This window comes from Saimiri boliviensis, chromosome X (genome assembly GCF_048565385.1).
Source record: "Saimiri boliviensis isolate mSaiBol1 chromosome X, mSaiBol1.pri, whole genome shotgun sequence".
Classification (NCBI taxonomy): Eukaryota; Metazoa; Chordata; class Mammalia; order Primates; family Cebidae; genus Saimiri; species Saimiri boliviensis.
In genome coordinates, this window is record NC_133470.1 from 28,783,728 (window position 1) to 28,806,422 (window position 22,695).

Consider the following 22,695-nt stretch of genomic DNA (forward strand, 5'->3'; position numbering starts at 1 on the left):
TAAAAAAGGACATGTACTCAAAAGTCTTTAAAAATTTTATTTTTGGTGTTCAGTAGTTTAAAACTAAGTAAAGCAAAGTCTAGTGTACCATCTTTCTTTAACAGAAAAATAGTTTAATTCCTTTAAGCAGAGGACTACAGCAGACTGTAAGGATTAATTTCCCATATCTTAAATCAGAAAAACTGAGCAATCTTGATAAATCATTTATTAGTGACAAGAAATGGAAGCTAGACAAAGAGGGATAAAGAACTAGGTAAAGTATTAAATTATTCACACAGGTCACCATTTCCTAATTATAAGCTAGGGGTTTGAGAATTATTGGGAGAAACTCTCAAGTCATAAAATATACAATTTTATGTTTCCCCTCCCCCTACCTTGGACACAGTCACAAGCAGAAGAAAAAGGCTAAAAGAGTATTTTTGAAATCTGCACTCCAGAGATAAAAAACTCGGAATATGCTCAGAGAACTGAAGCCAAGGAGGTTTCTGCCAGGGAAAAAGCAGCTGCCTCTCCCCTCAGTGATTTAAAACAAGCTGCAGGAGGCAAGTATCATGACTCTCGGAAAGTACACACAGCAGTGAGAGTAGTGACTTGTAGCTTTGATAAAGAAAAGTGATTAACAGAGCCAAACATGGCTTTCACTTCAAACTGCAGAGACCCATTTGGCAGAAACCTATGGGCCATAGACAAAGACTCAATGCAGGTTTTCAGTATTTGAAAACCATTCAGAGGGGCACAGACTAGGATTAAAGTCATTTTGGTTGAGTCAACAGGATCTATTTGTACCAAGGCGTTTTTTAAAAAATCTTTTCTCTTAAATGTATTCCAAAAAGAGAGATAGCTAGCATTGACTATTTATTTCCATTATTTTAATGAAGAGGCACATTTTAACCAAAGATTGCTTTTAAAAGAGTAGAATGTGCTTTTACATGTAAGCTAAAAAAGTTATTTCTGGTTGGGAGGAAAGATGTTACGGCCTTTCCTCTTTGTAATATTACATCAATTACTTTTTAAGAATATACAACACATAAGATAATTGAGAATTGGGATAAGGTTACTGTATATTGGGCCAAGTAATTGTGTACCTTCTTGTTGGGGTCATTTACTGAGCAGTGAAATATCAGCATTCATGAGATGTAGTTGTGCTGGTGAGTAGGCACTAGTCATAAAACAGTACATTATGCACTAGCTAAGTGGAAAAATGGTCTGGATCCTAGAACTGAATGCTTCCCTGAGACTATGCATGTTTTGCCCCTTTTGACCATGTATGACTAAAATGCAGGGTGATGGGACATTAGAAGCCACATCTTGGTATCAAGCCTTTCACTGTGCCTTTAATGTGCAAGTTGTTTTAACCAATCCTGTATAATTTCTTAAAGCTAACTAAATTCGTTACTAGGTAAAGCCTATTGTGTCTCATAAATTTGTTCACCAGACTGAACCCAAGACTGTGCCACTGGCTGAGCAGGCAGACTTTTGCACTGGTGAAATGATATCTACCCACGACTTCCAAAATGCCATCTGCTCTTGGGACCTAGTAAATAGTATCTATCAGATAGCTATCAGAATGGCAGACATAAGTGTCAGGAGGAAGTAAGGTAAACATAGTGGTGAACATTTTGCTAATCTAACTCATTTTAGTTGTAGCAGACTTCTTCCTATCTCCTTATTCTCGCTCATGCCCATCTACCACAAACTTTTACTTTCTCTTCACTAGAATATTCTCAAAGTTCCTTTTCCCTTTGTGCTCAATTCTAGCAAATCAACAGCTAAATGGAGATTAAAATGTTAGGTTTTTACAATCCTGGAAAGCAAATAAATTTAACAATTTGACTCAATTAATTAAAAGAAAAACGACTCAAAAATGTTATCTTTTTTGCTCTGAAATTGCCCAACAATACGCTCATTAATCGATTGTAATTTCAATGATTTGGTTCATTTGATTGGCTACTTAACGATTTGGACCAAAAAGGAGATGCAAAATAGGGCAGCCATATTGAAAGGATCTTCGGAATAGATTCATTGAAAGGGAGAAAAGAGCATCAATCAACGTTTACAAGGACACTAAAAGAATGAGATAGTGGTGTTCAATTGGCAGGATTGTCTGAAGCTCTACGTTTACCAACAGCACCTCATTAGCATTCTGGGTGTCTTGGTACCATCTTTATTCACTGACTTAAAAACGCTTACAAGTAACCATTTACTGAGTCATGGGCTGAGCATGTTTGATTTGAGTGGAAAAGCAGAAATAAATAAGAGAATGCCTTCTTCACTCAAAGAACAGTGCAGATGTGTAATGAAATACTGAAGTGTGTAAAATTTAAGTGTAAATCAACATATAAACAATGGGAGATGAATAAAGATGTTTATAAGAAATCCTAACAGGGATTCTAACTCTACTCGAGGTGTGGAAGAAAACTTGGAAAAGGCAATGACTTTGAATTCATTCTTAAAGAATGGAAGAAAATTCCTTATATCAAAATAAACTGAAAGAAGTCATTTAAAGAAGAGAGAAAATCAAGAGCATAGGTATGACATGAAATTACATGGATAAGAAGGTACCAAGTAATTTGATGTGGCTAGAATATAAGGGGAGATTGCTGGCAGAATGAGAAGATAGAAAGGTAAACTGTAGTCAGTCTGAGAGAGCATTACAATATCTACAAAAGAGCCCAGACATTATTTTTTAGGAACTTAATCTCATAAACAACTTCAATTTTTTTTATAAGGAATCTATGAATTTGTATTAAGCACAACTAAAACAGCAATAGAAAACGTATCATAGTGACAAATATGATGTGGACATTCTAGTGATATGAGTTTAATGAAAACCTTATTTCTAGTAAATGCTGAGGTTAAAGCAGCATATTCTAGTAAAATCATAATTACTACTATGATCAATATAACAACAATGATGATGACGATGATGACAAATATTTTCTGTTTGACTAAACTTTAGTCAGGCTTCTGAAACTTCACCTGGCCTCATCTTTGCACCTCCCTATAAAATCCAGTTTCAGCAAAGAAGCCTGTCAGTTTTGCAAGAACTCTTTATCCTTGATACCTGATCACCCTCAGTATTCTCCACCATTCCCCATGGGGATGTCTGAGAACTCTGGCCCATCTTCAGCAAGAATTGTGTTAGGTTGGTTTAGCCAGAATCCCACTTATCCGTGACACTTCCTCTTAATAATTTTTCATATACTGACTCCTGCACTGCCCCTTAGCTATAAATTCTTACTGCCCTTGTGTTGTATTTGGAGTACAGCCCAATCTCTCTCCACCCAACCTCCTATCATCCTCTATTGCAGTGGTCCCTGTGCCTATTTGTGATGACCCTGAATAAAGTCTTCCCTACCATGTTTTAACAGGTAACATTTTTTCTTTAGTAATGATAACAAATGAAAAAATTCAGTATTATTGCATTATATATATATATGTGTGTGTAACCAAAACTACTTAAAGCACAAAGTCCCTACCTTAATGTCAAATGGTCCTTCTTGGTTTGGTTGGTTATAAATTTCCAACTGATTCCTAATAGGAGACAACCACAGAAGTAGATGATTTAACTGCTCTTCAAAGTTTTCAAGCTTTTTTTCAAGCAGCCCAAGGTCTCTTATTTGAGCTTCAATTTCTCCTTGTTTCTCAGGTAAAGCTCTGGAAATCTGAGAGGAAAACACATTTTAAAAAGGTGAATAATTCTCATGGTATAAGCATAAAAAAAAAGCATTTTCAAAAGTTATTTATCATGAAATGTTACAGAATCTTGCTGATTGTGTTATTTAAGCAGCATAATATTGATTATTTACATATGTTACATGTTAGGATTTAACCAATGTGTTAGAAATTTTTCATTAACACTTTACAAAAATTCTTTGCTTTAAAGAAACTAATGCCTTTTTGGAATTTCAAAACACCTACCTTACATACTGCAAAGCCAACTACAACTGATAAAGAAGTACATCTTTCATTTATTCACTCAGTAAACATACTGGTGTGTTATATATTATATGCCAGACACACTGTCTTTGCAGTTACAAAAACGAATAAGCCAAGTTATTCAGTGTTAGTACCAGATATATAACACAGGTCTTCTAAATCTCAAATGAGTGATTTGTATTCAATGTGCATACTAAAATTAAAACCAAACCACACTATGATTTTGTTTGTAGAGCAATCATTTCTTCTACTATACTTGCTTCTAGCTTTCTTTGACGTTATGGAAGATTGTAAAAGGAAATCCTTTTATGTACAAGGAAAATTGGTAAGTTATGCATTTTTGTGAGCTATCGTTTGTGAGCCCTAGTAAACAGAAGCAGGCGATTGAGATGAGAAGTAAAAAGGACATTTGGATTAGACTATAACAGAATGATTATAGGTTATTTTTATTAAGAGCTTAGTATATGCCAACCATCATCCTTGGAAGTTTCACATTTACAGACTTCCTTAATCCATCCAACAATGCTATGACATAGATACTATTATGATCCCAGTATCATACAGGTATAATGACGTTGGGGTTGAAAAACAGTAAATAGGTTAGGAAGCAGTATGATATGGTTTTAAACATTGTGAGGTCTAGAGTTAGGCTACTTGATTTCAAATCTGGTTCTAGCTTTTGCTTAACATTTCAGCCAAGTTTTCTCTAATACTCAATGCTTCCTCTATAGATTGGGGACAATGATAGCACCTGCTTCACAGGATTACTGTTAGAACTCAATAAAGTTATCCCTGAACATACCTTAGAGCAATACTCTGCATCGTAGTGAATGACAAGAAAGTTATTAAATAGTAGTGATTATTGCTCAAGCTTACATGTAAATAAAGAGCCAGGATAGGCTGGGCACTGTATAGCTCACGCCTGTAATCCCAGCACTTTGGGAGGCTGAGGCAAGAGGATTGAGCCCAGGTGTTAGAGACAATGCTGGGCAACATAGCAACATCCCCATCTCTACAAAAAATCCAGAATAAAGAAGAGCAAAGCTATTTTCTTCAGAATATCAAGAGTGAAAACCAGCAACACAGGATAAAGAATTTAAACTTGTAATGATAGCTCTTTTTGAGGCTATTAATAATACCAGTGTAATATACAATACTATACTGCAATATGAATACAATTTTATGCTATACATCTGTTGCATAATATATTATGAATAATAATAGAGAAGATTTTAAATATAAAGTAGATAATATACTAGTGTGTCACATAATGTCACATGCCTTGGAATAACTGTTTTCGATACTTTTTAAAGAAGTCATTAATGAGTACAGTCTTCAATTGGATGCAAGAGTTATGAAAAAGAGAAAGTTGCGGACAAAAAAATCAAGGTATACAAAAATGAATTTTAAACAAGATCTTATATGTAAACAGTATGTACATTGATAGATCTTGTAAATGCATGTATGTTGTAAAAAAAAAAAAATGCGTGAGAATGTATAAGTAAAGGTTTAACATCCAGCCCGGGTTGTTGGAGTTCAGTCTGGGACTGTCCCTAGGCTCCGACAGCACTGTTTCCTTGGAAACGCTAACTTTAAGATGAATGGGAAATGCTGGGCTTGGCTTTGTTGCATGGAACTGAACCTCACTGCAGGTGCTGTTAGTTGGAATACAGTCTTTGGATCCAGGTGACTACAATCATGTAAAAGATTGATGGGAAATACAGGTGGTGGCTCCTATTGAAGGTGAACTGCACACTTCTTGCCTCTCATTCCTGGCAGCCTTTCCCTGTGTGGGTGAGAGGGCAAAAGAAGCATAGTGCTTCAGGTTGCATAGAATATCCATGAATCATGAACTGAGATACCGTTCTCTTTGTTTGATTTATATCCCACAATAAAGCCATGTAAACATAGTATCAGATGAAGTAGACACGCCTATTTGTGTTTTGTGAGTTCACATCCATAACTACACCTGTGGTGCATCCTGTGGTGCTGAATTACATGTGTGTGCATGTGAGAGATGTAGGTGCTGTTACCAATGTAATTCTATGTCTGTAATACATGATCTAATAATGTCCGCAACTTATTTTTCTAGCATTTTAAAGGAGGCAACTACACATTTTATTTTTATTGGATCATTTTCTTTTCACAAATAGATGCAAAAAGCATTTTATAGCTTCAACTTAAAGCATGTGAAAGTCTCTAGACTATGAAGCTACTGAGATAATAGCCATCATATTTTCCTAAAACTTCTGAAACTGAGCAATGAACTCCTTTTTATGTGATCATGAAATCGTTCACGTTTCATTTAGACTTCATATATAAGCACAGATATCTGTATAACATTTAACTAAGATTGCTGGTTTCCTTATCACCCTCCCATACTATCCCTTCCTTGTAATAGAGGTAGAAAAATTCCTGACAGAAAACAGTACAATGGGGCAGATTTGATTAATATCTGGAATAATGAAATGATAGCTTATCATGAGATGACATTTTCAGCTTAATTATGATGTTGCTTTAGGTTTATCCTCTCAGACCTTGTGTTCCCCACCATCATAACATTTACATCATACTATTTAACTTTTTATTTACATTGATTCTTCTGACTTTTGATTTCTGGGTCAAACAAGCTCTGTTCCTAAACATGATAGACCTACAGTAAAAGTTTGTTAAAGACTATTTCCAAATTCAGGACTACTATTTTTTCCAATGTAAGAAGCAATATATGTCTGGAGTAGTCAATCACATAAAAAATGTAAATTGTATCCTCAAGTTAAACAACTTTAATTACTGATAAAAATATCAGCAAACTGGACAATATAAAAAATTAAAAGCTTCTGTATGACAACAAAAGCCATAAGCAAAATTAAAAACAAATGAACAATTGTGAAAAATAAATGTTTGTGACTCATATCTAAGATAAGGGACTAATTTTCCTAACACATAAAAGAACTTCTACAAATTAATAAGAAAAAGGCCAACAACCCAAAAGAAAATTAGACAGATGATAAGGACAGCTCACAGAAAAGAATATACAAAGGATTTTAAATGCATGAACAGAAGCTTAGCCTTGGTAATAATGAGAGAAATGAAAATTAGAACTTTATTGCACTGGAAAAAATTAAAGTCTGCAAATACACTATGTTGCCAAGGCTGTGGGAAAATACAGACTCTTCTATATGGCTGGTGGGAAGTATACATGTCCACACCTCTTGTCGAAGGCAGTTTGGCCATACCTATAAAAAGAATGTAACCTTTGACCCAAAAATTTTATTCCCATGAATTTATTTTGTAGATTTACTTCTAGAATTAAAGCCAATGCTCGGCGAGGGTAGAGCAGCTGATGGGTAGGGTGAGATATTTTTAACTGTCCCTTTTATATTTTAAACAATGTAAATGTATTAGTGTATTAGTCTGATCTCACACTGCTAATTAAGACATACTCGAAACTGAGTAATTTATAAAGGAAAGATATTTAATGAACTCACTGTTTTACATGGCTGGGGAGGCCTCACAATCACCGCAGAAGGCAAAGGAGAAGCAAAGGCACATATTGCATAGCGGCAGGGAAGAGAGCTTGCGCAGAGTAACTCCCATTTATAAAACTATCAGATCACGTGATGCTTATTGACTGTTATGAGAACAGCACGGGGAAACCACCGCCATGATTTAATTATCTCCACCTGGCCTTAACCACGTCATGATTTCATTATCTCCAGCTGGCCCTACCCTTGACATGTGGGGATTACTACAATTTAAGGTGAGATTTGGGTGGAGACTCAGCCAAACCATGTCAATTACTTTTGTAAAGAAATAATTTAATAAGGAAAACTACTGTACTAGCTCATCTTCCTGCCACAAAATATTGTTGAGAAATTACACTTTGCATATTTTAATAATGAATCATTATTATTCTGGTATAACATATCTAAAGCCATCAGTCAGAAATGCTCTGAATATTTTTCTTTGACAGTATCACTTAATGGTCGGGTGGAAACCAAGAACTTTTAACTCATAATTTTTTTTGTTCTTCTTCACTTTAAAACAGTCTCTAGGAATTGAGCATATTCCAAACAGTTCACGGAAAAATATAACAGTTGTGAGTAATTTATAATGTGGAAAAAGAGTAAGGTTTGTATCAGATTCTGTGTCTTTTAAATTAATTTACTTTTATATTTACTATTTGCATTAACATCAAAATATAGACACAAACACCTGACCAGTAAAATACATCATTTTTCTAATAATCTTTTTAAGCATTATAAAACCATGCTCTTCATACAACATGTTCTCTGTGGTGAAAGAAAACAAACACATTCAATTCCCTTATGTGTTGATTTAGTATCTAACCAAATTTTGACCTAATTTCACACAAGATTACTTTTCTTATTCTTTCAATTTTTGAATGCTAATTTCAAATGTATGGAAGTTTTCATATTAAAATAAACAAAAGTATCTGTTTTAGAAACAAACATATTAAGATAAACTTCATAACACAAAAAATTTCAGAAAAATTACAGTGTTAAGCATAAAAATGGTAAGCAGAACTGGAATAAAATATCAGTGTGGGAAAGCCCTTTAGAAGCAAAAAAGAATATAAAAAAGATTGGATATGATATCTGTATTGTTCATCTATAAATTAAAGCCAATAACCAAAATTAAAACAAATGACAACTGGACATATTTGCAGCATATATTAGACACACGATAATAATTTTGCTATTTAAAAAATTTTAATAACAAAAGGAAAAAATGTACTAGAAAACTGGATAAACAACATAAAAAGAAATCAACAAAAAATGTAAACAGCCAATAAACAAGAAAAAATCCAAACAATAATTAATCAATGAAATGCAAATGAAAACAACAATGATATACTATCATTTATCTATCATATTAGTTTCTGTAAAATGTATTTGCCAAAGTTCTAGAAAACAAACTATCTATGATCTTCATTGGAGCCCTAATTATTATACAGTCATTGACTACATTTCAGTCAACAACAGACTGACTGTGATCCTAAGAGATTATAATGGAGCTGAAAAACTCCTATTACCTAGTGACATCACAGTGCAATGAATTACTCTGCGGTGATTCTGGTGTCAGCAAACGTACTGCACTGCCTGTTGTATAAAAATATAGCACAGACAAGCATGTATAGTACATACTTGATAACGATAATAAATGACAGTTATTGGTTTATGTACTTACTATACTTTTAATTATTATTTTAGAATTTATTTCTTCTACTTATTAAAAATAAAATACTAACTGTTAAACAGCCTCAGGTCAGTCCTTCACAAAGTAGTTTAAAAGACGGCATTGTTATCATAGGAGATGATAGCTTCACAAATATTTTATTGCCCCTGAAAAATCTTCCAGTGGGGGACAGCATGTAGAAGTGGAAGACAGTGATAGTGATGATCCTAACCTGTGTAGGCCTAAGCTAATGTGTGTGTTTGTGTCTTACTTTTCAAAAGAAAAGCTTAAGCAGCAAAAATATTAAAAATAAAAAGCTTATACAATAAGGATACAAGAATATTCTTGTACAGATGTTCACCATGTTTATTTTTTAAGCTAACTGTTAGTAGAGAGTCAAAAACGTAAAAAGAATTGTAAAGTAAAAACGTTACCATAAGCCGAGGTTAATTTATCTTTAAAGAAAAAAATGTGTCTTCATAAATTTAATGTGGCCTAAATGTACAGTGTTTATAAAGCATACAGTATTGTACATTAATGTCTTAGACTTCACATTCACTCATTACTACCACTCACTCACCAACTCATCCAGTGTAACTTTCAGTCCTGCAAGCTCCATTCATAAGTATCATATGCAGCTGTACTATTTTTTTTTATCATTTCTATACTGTATTTCTACTGTACCTTTTCAGTGTTTAGATATACAAATATTGTTGTGTGACAATTGACTACAGTATTCAGTAAAGTCACATGCAGTACAGGTTTGTAGCCTGTGAGCAATATCCTTATACCTTATAGCCTGGGTGTGCAGTAGGCTATACCGTCTATCTTTGTGTAAGTACACTCTATGATAGTACAACCACAAAATCACCTAATGACACATTTTGTAGAACAATCTCATTTGGCAAGCAATGCATGACTACATTTGCTGGTACTAATTTGATAATTCAGACCAAAAAGTAAAGCTTTCACCCTGGAAACTACAAACACTACTGAGACATTAAACAAAATGTAAACAAATAGAGGAATAGACCTTCTTCATGAATTAGAATGTCTAATACTGTAAAGATATCTGCCCTCTTCAAATAATCTATAAATTCAATGCAATCCCAATCAAAATTGCAGCAACCATTTCTTAGTAGAAATTGTCATGCCAATCCTAAGATTTACATGTAAGTGTGAAGGACTAGGAATATCCAAGACAACTTTGCAGAATAACAAAGTTTAAGAATGTTTACCACCAGACATGAATATTTATTATAATTAAGCCTGTGTGGCATTGAAGTGAGAAAAAATCATCTATATAATATTACTTAATTTATACAATGATGTCACTTAAGTGGGAGAAGGATGATCTTTTTAGTAATTAGTACCAAGTTAATTGAATAGTCATTTGAAAATGAGAATCTTAACTCTTTTTCCATATCACACAGAAAACACCAATTTTAGATTGTCTGCAGAACTCAGTGTAAAAGCCAAAAAAATAAAGTTTTCAAAAGAAAATGAAGAAAAAAAATCTCAACAATTTTAGGGTAACGTATTATTTCATAAACAAGACATAAAAACCACTAGCCACAAAAGAAATTAAACTCCATTATCAAGAAAGACTGTTTTGAGAAAAAAAAAAGCAAAGTTTAGGTTGGACAAAGATATTCACAATGCATACATCTGACAAAGACTCGTATCCAAATAATTTCTATATCAATAAGAAAAAGACAACTATTCTTTTTAATGAGAAAAGATTTGCACAATGACTTCACATATGAGGATATAAAAATGGCACTAATCATCAGGTGATTGCAAATTAAAACACAATGAAGTACCATTTTGCATCCACCTAAATGGTTAAAATGATACATTCAGGTTGAAAATACATACTGTTGATGAAGATGTGGATCAACTAGAAGTCTTATATACTGCTGGGGAGGATGAACTGAAATGACCACATTGAAAAAAAATTTTTTTTATATAATTCTAAAGCCAATGTACACCTCTTGTGTACATTCTACTTCCATGTAAATTAAAAATAAATATTTACATACATGCAGCAAAAGACATGAACATCACACTAGCATTTTTCCTCATAGCCCCATAATAGACACAACCCAATGTCTATTGATTAGCAGAATGGATAAACTGTGACACATTCACACAATAGAATGCAATACATAGAAAAACTAAACCAACTATAGCACATACAATAGCATAGAATAATCTCACAAAAATAAATGTTGAGAAAGACAAGTCAAATTACAAGGGCATATACTGGATGATTTTGTTTACACTAATTTCAAAGACAGTCAAACTAATTTAAGTGTTAGAAGAGTGCTTACCTTTGGGAGAGGGTGGTGGCAGGGGAGAGGTTAATAACTGTGAAGGAACATGAGAGGGGCTCCTGAGGTAGTGTTCTAATTGTTGATCTCAGTGGTAGTAGTGTGGATACACTAAGATTTTTTTTTTTAATCAGTAAATTCCTATTCTTATAACTTGTATACTTTTTTATGTGTCTTTATACTTCAGTTTAGAAAATTTCATAAAACTACCTTAAAAGCCTTAAGATGATTCATTCCCTTCAACTCCAAAATTCTACTTCTATGAATTTTCCTAGGGGAATATCATAGATAAACACAGAGACGTATGACAAGAATGTCCGATTACATCACGCTAGTGAAAAAGTGAAACAAAAATCTCTCCAAATAGAATAAACTGCATTCACATAATGATATATGTTGCATCCATTAAAGTATATATCATGAAAAACATCCTATTACATTGAAAAATATTCGTGACATACTAAATATTTTTTTAATTATGGTTTTGATTTTCTATGCATATTTTATATTTCAGTATCAACACATAGCAAAGGACCTGAATAGATATCTCTCTAAAGCAAACATAGAAATGGCTAACAAGCATATGAAAAAAAATGCTCAACCTCACAAAGCAGCAGGGAAATGTAAATCAAAGCCACAATAAGATATCATCTTATACCTGTTAGAATGACTATTATCAAAAAGACAAAAGATAAGTGTTGGCAGGGATGTGAAGAAAAGAGAACTCTTGCACAATGCTGATGGGAATATAAATTAGTATAATTAGTGTGGAAAAAAATATGGAAGATCCACAAAAAATTAAAAATAGAACTACCATATGATCTAGCAGTCCTATCTCTGGGTATATATCCAAAAGCATTGAAATCTATATTTTGAAGAGATATCTGCCTTCTCATGTTTATTACAGCATTGTTTGCAATAGCTAAGATATGGAATCAACCTAAATGTCCATCAATAAATGAATGGTTAAAGAAACTGTGGTATATAAACACAATGGAGTACTATTCAGCCTTTGGAAAGAAAGAAATCCTGTCATTTGCAACAACACGGATTGAACTGAAAGACGATGTTAAGTGAAATAACCCAGGCACAGAAAGACAAATACTGCATGATTTCACTTATATGTGAAGTCTAAAATAGTCGAATTCAGAGAAACAGAGAAAAATGGTAGTTATTAGATCTTAGAGGATGGGGTGATTGGGGAAATATTGATGAAGGGATACAAAATTTCAATAAGACAGGAGGAATAAATTCTAGTCATCTACTGTAACTCATGGTGACTGCCATTAGTAACAATAATGTATACTTGGAAATTACTAAGAGTAGATTTTAAGTGCTCGCACCACAAAAATGATAACCGTGTAAGGTAATGAATATGTTCTATAGCTTGATTTAGCCATTCCACAATGTTTACATATTTAACAGTATCACATTTTACAGCATAACAATAATACAATTTCCATTTGTCAATGTTTTAGAAAATTTAGAAATTTACAGATACATATATACATATTTGTGAATGATTAGAAATATATGAATCAGTTTGTTAACCACACTTTAGAGGAGTATTACAAATTATACATGATTATACTTTTTAATATTTTTGGTACTTTTTCAAAGTTATCACACAGAAAGAATATTATTTATGTTTTATATGCTAAATAAAAATAATGGATAGTACTGGTTGGGTAGCTATTCCTCTGAGATATTAGCAACAATAAAATTACTATTATAACCTAGGTTTACAATATGTTTCAGGTACTATATGATGGATTTTACTTATATTTGCTTTCTTATTCTATCCATGATCCTATGAAGTATACAACAGTTTCAAAAATTATCAAGTGAGAAAATTACGAATCAACAATATAAAGAATATTTGTAAGGTTACAATAAGTAACAAACATGGCACTAAACATCTAGGTTTTACTAACTTAATATTCTACTCTTTCCTTCCTCTTCCCTCTCAAAACATACTTTCCAGTACCTTTCAAAATTGGTAACATTTGATAAATGGATCTATTAAAACTTATGGTTTTTAAAAGTTTTCATTAGTGTGGGTAAAATCTATACTCCTAATACTATCATTAAAGCAATACACATTTAGAAGTCAACTTCAATAAGAAATAATATAAATGAAATGCATGCAAGTAAACATTTTCAAAACGAATATGAACATGAATATTTCAAAAATTAAAACATTACTGTTTGACATTTGTTAATTCTATAGGAACAAGAAGAAGAGTTAGATTGCTTATCAAATTCATTTTTGGATTATGATTAATCCAAAAATCATGTTTAACTGACAGTGATATAATTGTAATAAGTAGCTTCTCTACTTTGGTAGGCTTGTCATTTATTTTGTAATAGAAGTATAGATAACATAAGTTGTTATAAAGATTAAAAATAGTAATATAGAATTTCCAGTTCAAATAAGTAACTATTTACATATTTTAGCATTATTTTCAAAGAATTTAATGTAAATGCTGAATTCTGAAACTTTTGTACTTAAAAACATTAAGAGTTGATTGAATTTTAACTTAATTTTAAAATCCTATCTCATACAATTCCTAAGTAAATACCAAATGAATGAAATGCTACATGTAAAAAAATTGAACTATAAAAGTAATGAAAATATGGGAGGCTATTCTTATAATTTCAATTTAAAAGCCATAAAGTAATGACTTACATTCAAAGCAGTATAAAATTTCTTTACATAAAAAAATCAAATAAGCAAAATAAAAAGGCAAAAACAATTCGCCTTTCTGACAAACACTCTTAAGATAAAAACATTCTCACAAATCAGTAGAAAAAAGACAAACAATAGAAAAAGGGACAATGATGAGGAACCGAAAATTGATGAAAGAACTATAACTGACCTATTAAAATTGTTTAACTTCACTAGGAAAATTCAAACAGGGAGATATTATATCGCACCTATTGATTTGACAAAGATTTAGAAAACTATCTTGCACTTCAGTACAATAGTGTCATAAAACAGAAATTGTGTGGTGAATTGGATCTTCTCATTACTGATAGCAAGCAAATAAATTGAAATATCTCTGGGATTGGGGTTGGAAGTGGATGAGGTAGGTTTTTGTAGTTCACATCCAAAGTCTAAAATATTTTTTTGCACTTAGACCAGAGATTTTACTTTTAACGTTTCAAAATTTTTTTCTGCAATTAATATGTACTTTTTAAAATTAAGAAAATCGTTATTTTAAACATAGGTATACATGTATACTTCTATAGAAATAGATAGATTTATGTAGTGCCTAAAATGTGCCAAGCATATAAATCTATCAACAATATCTAAATAACAACTCTATAATATAGGTACTATTATTTCCCCATTGTACACATGTGACTTGTACAAAGTCAGATAGCTTTTAAGTGGTAAACAAGCTAGGATTTGAACCCAAGAAGTTAAGATTTGAAGCCCCTCCCCTTAACCACTAGACTATTTTACCTCTCATTCCCACTAGACTTTGAATTGAAGGCAAGTGGGAATCAGTCATACAATTTTAAGTAAGAGAATCAAACATGAGTGCCAGTTTTGAAAATTGAATTTGATAGTGCCAAGGAAAATAGGACTCTATCATCTCACTTACTTTCAAAGTAATGAAGAAATTGTAGTAAGTTCCAATCAGTACCTAAACGAATTTTTTTGAGAGATGCTGTGAACAAAAAGCAAATTTTCTTCTGAATTCATATATTTTCTCAAATATTGCCTCTAAATTCTTTAGCCTGTCTTTATTTGAAAAAACTAGTTTTTTTTTTTTTTTTTTTTTTTTTTTTTTATCTGACACTATCTTCCATTCTTCAAATCTTCCTAATAACAGAACACTCCATTTGGTCTGTTCCCCTGTCACTGTGTACCCTGCCATCAAAATGTCCTCTTTGCCCTCAATAAAATATCTCTTTTATTAATCGACATATATAAAATCCTTCCCAAGCCTTTGCGTTTTGGGTAATAAAAGTACCACCTCCTCAGATAAGATTGCCTAATCCCTCTGGATGGAAATAATTATTCTAATAAATTTTAGCATGTGTTACCTTGGCTACTCCTTTAGATACTGTCAGTTATTACTCTTTTCTTTACTTTACTATTCTCTTCCAATTTATGTCTTCCTTTTTTCTTGCCTCTCCTCAAAAGCTAGAATACTCACACATATACACACACACATATACAAAGCCACAGTTGAATTTTACATCTTTAAATGCCATTATTAACTCTTCTTACATGATCTAGCATTTGTTAAATGAACAATCACACAAAACAATCATTTGCTAATAAAACAGAAAAGAGAAGGTGAATCTGAGGATGAAAAGCCAAACTCTCTTGAAAACACTTACGTTCTTATACATGATGTTTCTAACTCTGTTTCTCATTTTAGTCTATGTGTGAATATCCAAGTTCACCAGCACAATCAGAACAGGTGTTACTTGGCAGTTGAACTAGTAAAATTTGATTTGAAGAACACAGAGTATAAGGTGGTAGAATCTGGTCAGTCAAGAGGACTAAGGAAGAAAATTCTTGACATGTTTTCTGTCAGTTACCTTGATGTCATGGATTCTGGGGCTGGAGACAGGACTAGGTATTAATTAATTGCAGCATTAGTGGTAATATCATCCATGTAATTAATTAAATAATTTCCTAGTAGCTATTTTGTTCCAACCACCACCCTGTAATACGTCTGTAGTTGATTGAAGTTGACGATTGTATGGCTACATGTAAGTCTCCAATGCCAATATCCCTCTACCTTGAAAATACAGGTATTGATCGACTTACTACCTACGCAACTGACGACCATTCGACTTTAAGACCACAATCGCTAGCCACACTGCTCCACATCTGGCAGCGCAAACGTTGCCCAGCTGGGCGTAGGACAGTGCGGACCAGCTTCTGGCAGCACTACCATCTCCGCGTGCACCATTTCAACTGTACATATAGCCTACTCAACTTACGACCAAATCGTGTTACGACAGTTTCGCGGTCCCGACCTTAGTCATAAGTCGAGCACTAGCTGTAGCTAAATAACAGCATATTCTGAATGTATTTTCAGCAAGTACTCTCTTGCTCCAACCAAAAAGAAAACGTCTCCCAAATTAGTAATAGCAATTAAATAATTCATGTAAACCATTATCTTCTTTTGGATCAAATGCATGCAGCATGAAATATTTGGAGAGTTCATTTTGTCTCACACATCTTTTAACAACAATAAATTAAAGTCACTGGAGAACTAGACTTAGCAAAGATATATTCCCAGGCACAATATTCTACAATTGGTCTCATGGTAAAATAGCCTTCACGAGGAGGTCATTTATTTTCTTTTCCTCTGGAAATTTAATAGAATAATAATGAATATATGACTGAGAAATACATTGTGGTTATATGCCACCAGATATTTTAAAACTATAAATCCATATACAATGTTAAAGTGACTAATTACAAATCATTTTTATGATAGCTCCCAGTGACATAGCTCTTGGAATTTTACTTTAAAAGTAAGTGGATTTCATTTGAAAAAGTATGTGGATTTTACTTATGATGTTTATAGATGTATATTTCCTACACTGTTTCCAGTTTTAAGTAAGTATATAATAACAGTGAAGTCTCCTGTATGAAATCACAGTATATGTTAGTTTTACTGCCTAACCACTTCATTACCACATATGAATTTTGTTATTTTCTTAAGACCTGAAATATAATACATTATGAAATAAATGACCATTTCTAGCAAAATTTCAAAGTCACTAAAATTTGATGGACAATAAATAGGTTTGCAGTCCTTGGAGAAGTCTGCTCTTAATACCACACTAAAACCATATTGACTTTTCAATAAAATTTGGTGTTCATGAGCAGCATTCTTATTCATTAATTTATTTGTTTGCAGTATAAGCAACTAACTCCATGGTCAAAGAATACTTAATAATATACATAAGTACATGGATAATATTTTCTGACTGTTCACCTTGATCCGTATCTACCCTAAAGTTAGGTAACAAGTTTTTTAATGGCTCCTGGAGGCATTAGACAAATGAAATGAATTGGTGACATTGATTTCCCCAAACCTCAATAGTTCTCATTTATTTTCTAAAATTGATTTTATAGGGATTTATACCCATGTAACTATCCACCTACTCACATATTCTTCACTACATAATGTGATTTTGGTCACATACTGTTTAAACCCTGAGGACAACAAAATTCAAAGAAGTTAAAATGTAATTTTATATGACGTGCACATGCACATGCACGCACACACACACACACACACACACACACACACACACCACAGAATGTGTTGTTACAAATTAGCCTCATATTTTCTCCCTTTCTCCCTCCTGGCCATACTCTAAACAAAGGATCTTTTAGTGTTAGTAGCACTAAACAAGGGCTACTTTATTCTCACACTCTCCCATCAGAAATATTTGATCTTATTTGCTTGAAGGACCTTAGTAGCAGCCTGGCTGATATCGAAAAATGTCCTTTGGATTCTTCAGAAATATCATTTTTAATATTTTTGTTTGCTTGTTTTGTTCATTTGTTTGGTAAAAATTCAAGTAAAATTAAGTTATGATCTGTATAATTTTACCCAAGCAACAAGAACCATAACAAATAACAATACCTTGATATTTATTTAGGCCCTAAGGTATCTGTTAAAATTTGCTTTCTTATTAGAAGTTTTTTAAAAACAGTCTCCTTCTTTTTACTTTTATAGAAGTCACTATACTCCAGAATAAGGATTTTGGGGTGGAGGAAGGGAAAACTACACTATATGATCACATATCCTCAAATTCAGTAGTTTTATTCAAGAAACAATTTAGCTGGGCATAGTAGCACATGCCTATAATCCTAGCACTTTGGGAGGCTGAGGAAGAAGGATTGTTTGAGCCAAGGACTTGGAGACCAGCCTGGGCAACACAGTAAAACTGTCATTTCAAAAAAAATGTAAAAAAAAGGAAAAGCAAAACAACTTAACTATCAAAATGCAACTTTAAATTTAAAATTATTAAACTGAAATACAATTTAAAAATCAGTTCCTTAGTTGCACTGACCACATTTCCAGTGCTCAAAAGCCACATTGTATTAGACAGGACAGAGACAGAACTTGCTCATTACAAAAAAAAAAGCTATCTTGAACAGTGTTACAAACCATACTACACTATTTGCTTATGTATCCAAAAAACTTGCCAATCTTCATGATTTTTGAAAGAATAACAGTTTAGAAAATAATTAATTCAGTGGTGTTCAAATACACACACCAATTTGACAATTTTGATAATATGACCATGAATTGCTGCTTTTCATCTCAATATTTTCTGCTAGAAAGCTTCTTTTTCTCCAAAATTCATTCTCTAAAAAACAAAACACAACAAAAAAAAGAAAACCACCACAGTGAAAATAAATCCTATTCCTTTGTCTTCATCTGAATGGAATTATTTTATTGTCATGTTTAAATATATAAAGATTAAGAAATATGACCTGCATAACTCACATTTATCTTTTCTATGTGTCATATTCATATTGTTGCAATTTGATGCATTATTGTTATTTATAGTATGAAGCAAATGGATATTGCATTATCCACTAAATGAAACATGGCTAACAAAGAAGAAAATCAATGTCCCTGGGAGTTTTAATCTTACTGACAAGTAAAATAATAATAGCATATAGAATTGCTATTCCTGGAAATGGTGATGGTTTAGGAAGGGTGCGTATTGGTTTTGAATACAACATGGGGAAGAGTTGACATTGGCGTATGTTAAGTTGTAGCTTTATTAGTTCTGCGGACAGCAGGAGGAAAGTGAATAAAATTCAAAGATGGGTTGGTCCCTTCCTGCTAGCCAGAAAAGAAAGCAAAGGAAAAAAGAGAATATGGAAAGAAATGTGAAAAAGAAAAGAAATGCTTGATTTTCTTGGAAATAATTAAAACCCAGAGCAAAAGGCAGGCACCAACGTGGTTTTATATTCCACCAGGATTGTTGCCATAATCCCATTTCAACAAAAGACTAGGGCAGAGGGCAGCAAACTGTGGCTTATGGGTCATATTCAGTCACCACCTGTTTTTGTACGGTTTGATAACTAATAATTAACACTTTAAGTAAGTGAAAATAATTAATAGGTGACACATTAATATTATATGAAATTCAAATTTGTTTCCATAAATAAAGTGCCATGGGACACAGCCATGGCCATTCATTTATGTGTTGATAAGTATTATGGCTGCTTTTGATCTATAATAGTAGTGTTGAGTAGTCGTGGCAGAGACCTCGTGGCCTGTAAAGCCTAAAATATTTACCATTTGGACCTTTATAGAAAGTTTGCTGACCTCTGCTCTAGATGTTCAAGGAGTTGTGGCCTAATCTCCAGTCCATCTAAGTCTTGCTACTGCCTGTATTTCAGAGCTGCTTTAATGAGTGAGTTGGTGAGTGAAGTACAGGGCTTCAATGCATGAGAAATTAAAAAAAAAAAAAAAAAAAAAAAAAAAAAAACCTTTTAAATGTAGTATTCATTAATTTACCCAAATTGGAAAATGGACAAGACAGCACCCTTCAGTGGAAATTTTTAAGAATCCACAACCCTCCTGGCCTGTCTTGAGGCACTTTGTAGCCAGTATGTACAAATGTCTGATTTAGTTGGGCCATCTATCTGGGATCAGCTACCTGAAGTTTGCAATCACAATCAACTGAAATTTGAAACTTGAATATTGCAAGTGGTAGACATTTAGCAATAACAAATTATTTACATCATTATTTAACTTTAATATCTTTTCATTTGCATTCCAAGAAGTTGTACATTTCCAAAAACAGTGAAAAAAAAAAAACCCAAAAATTTTAAAAACAGAAACGGTATGATAACATAAAAGCCAGAAAAAAATAAAATTTAAAACTACTGTTATTATACCCTGTAAATTACGCATAGCCTTGATGAGCAGAGAACTTCACTGGCCAATATGGTAGTCACTCACCACATGTAGCTACTGAGGACCCAGAATGTGCCTATTTGGAATAGAGATATACTGTAAAATACATACTGGATTCCAAAGGCATAGTACTGAAAAAAAAAAAGAATCCAAAATATTTTAATTCATTCATGCATCACTTAATGACATGGTTACATTCTGAGAAATGGGTTCTTAGATGATTTTATCCTTATGCAAACATCATAGTGTGTACTTACACAAACGTAGGTAGTATAGCCTACTACACACCCAGGGAATATGGTGTAACCTATTGCTTCTGGGCTGCAAACCTGTGCAGCATATGACTGTACTGAATATTGCAGGAAATTCTAACACAATGGTAAGTATTCGCATATCTAAACATACCTAAAGATAGAAAAGGTATGGTAAAAAACTGTATTATAATCCTATTATATCACCAATATATACATGGTTTCACGGACCAAAATGTCATTACACAGGGCATGGCTGTATTTGTATACTGATTACAATGTCAAAATGATACCATTTTAGATACATTAGGTTAAGGAAATCATATAATCCAGATAAATTTCACCTGCTTATTTTTACTATTTTAATGTGGCCATTATGATTAAAAATGACATATGTGGTTCACGTTATGCTCTGTAATAATGCAATGGCAACATTAATTATTCTATAATAGGAATAGCAGAAAAATATTAAATGAAAGATAATCCATAGATGTAAAAATCATGTGACTTTTAGTACCTCTTCTAAGTTTCTTATTTTAATAAAAGGTAAAAACTAAAGAGGTTTTCTTATTAATATAACATGAATTTTTCCTGCCCCTACTAAATAAGTGCTTTTTAGAACAAATGTTTTAAGTAGGCATTATGAAGGAGCAGCAAATACGAGCTCGTCTTGAACAAGCTGTCCTCAGTGTGTTTCCTAGACTCATTGAGATGAAGCAGCCTTACGTATGTTAATCTCATGTGTTTAATCGCTGGCCTCCATGTTTAATTGAGCTCTCATGCTAGGGCCACTAGTATCTGTCTTCCAACCAGGCTGTGCATGAAACCAGAGCCCTACAATTTTGTTTGAAGAACACTGCTTGTCCAACTTTATTGGCACCCAGGCTGCTGATCACGCAACCCCATTTTTCATGAACTTCTGTTCTGAGGGGGAAGGTACTGAAAAAAGCAACAGCTGTACATGAATAATGTTACTGTCACACACATAAAAGGGAAAGGGAGGGAGGGAAAAGACACAGACCTGGCCTCCATTCCTGGTTCTCAGATGAGGATGGCTGGTGGCAGTTTCCCTTACAAGAGGGATAGGCAGGGGAATCAAGGGGAGGAAAGAGAGAGGCATGTGGTGAAAAAGGGAAGTGAGAGCTGGGGGATTACACCAGTGCTGCATGTGGGGGAAGGGGACAGTAACTAACAAAGAACTGCCAGTCACGTAACCTGACTTCTAATACCACCTCTGCCACTACCTGTAGAACCCAAGGGCCTTCACTGAGTATCCTTGGAACTGAAAAATGCAGAGATTTGATTAGATTAGCTCTGAGGTCCCTTCTAGCTTGGCTGTTCCATAAACATTTTGTCTCTGGCAGGAAATCGAGGAGTATACACAGCCATGAATGTGTCACTGAGTTTAAAGGAGACAAAGACTGCGTCTGCCTGACACCTGGATGCCTGCAAACACAAAAGATGTTCTCTGAGGGTCTAATGGGAGCCTGTGACATAGGCTTAAAATGTGGAAAATCCCATGACAACAGGATACCCTGTCACCCTAAGCAGATGTAAGCTCAATTTTCTTCACAGCAAGATAATGAGCAATATAATAGAGCTTAACAAAGCAATTTTGGATAAGGGCTTAACACAATCAACTGCTATGGTGTTTCAGCCATTTATTTACAGGATTTAAACATCTTTCCTCCAAAGCCGGGATTTCTGCCAGATAACCTGTGTAATGGACCTAGTGCAATGACCTACACCAAATGGCTAACAATTTTGTCCAGCCCAAGGCCTTTGCTAGTGGGGCTCATCTCCTGGCTCTGGCTAAGTATGCAGCTACATTCCTGATGATGTGGCAACATTTTAGTCTCTGGGTTCCAAGAGAGAGCTGAGACACAGCTATTCTCAGATCTTGGCAACCACCACTTTTGAGAAATAAGTTACGAAAATACAGAGTATCTTATGTCCTGGGGGAAATTCACAGAAGTTTTGGAGCATCTTTACAATATTTGTCAATGAAAAGGAAAGGAACACACCTTTGAAGGCAAACACAGA

General features: G+C 33.5%; 1 protein-coding gene across 11 annotated transcripts in view; it reads right to left on the reverse strand.

Annotated features, from left to right (window-relative positions):
- Window positions 1-22,695, reverse strand: part of DMD (dystrophin) — a 2,654,855-nt gene that overhangs the window by 778,760 nt on the left and 1,853,400 nt on the right. For all 11 annotated transcript variants that reach the window (XM_074391460.1, XM_074391464.1, XM_074391461.1 and 8 more), the window contains one exon: window positions 3,480-3,665. In XM_074391460.1, the coding sequence (XP_074247561.1) occupies window positions 3,480-3,665 (186 nt within the window). The remainder of the gene's footprint in view (window positions 1-3,479; window positions 3,666-22,695) is intronic.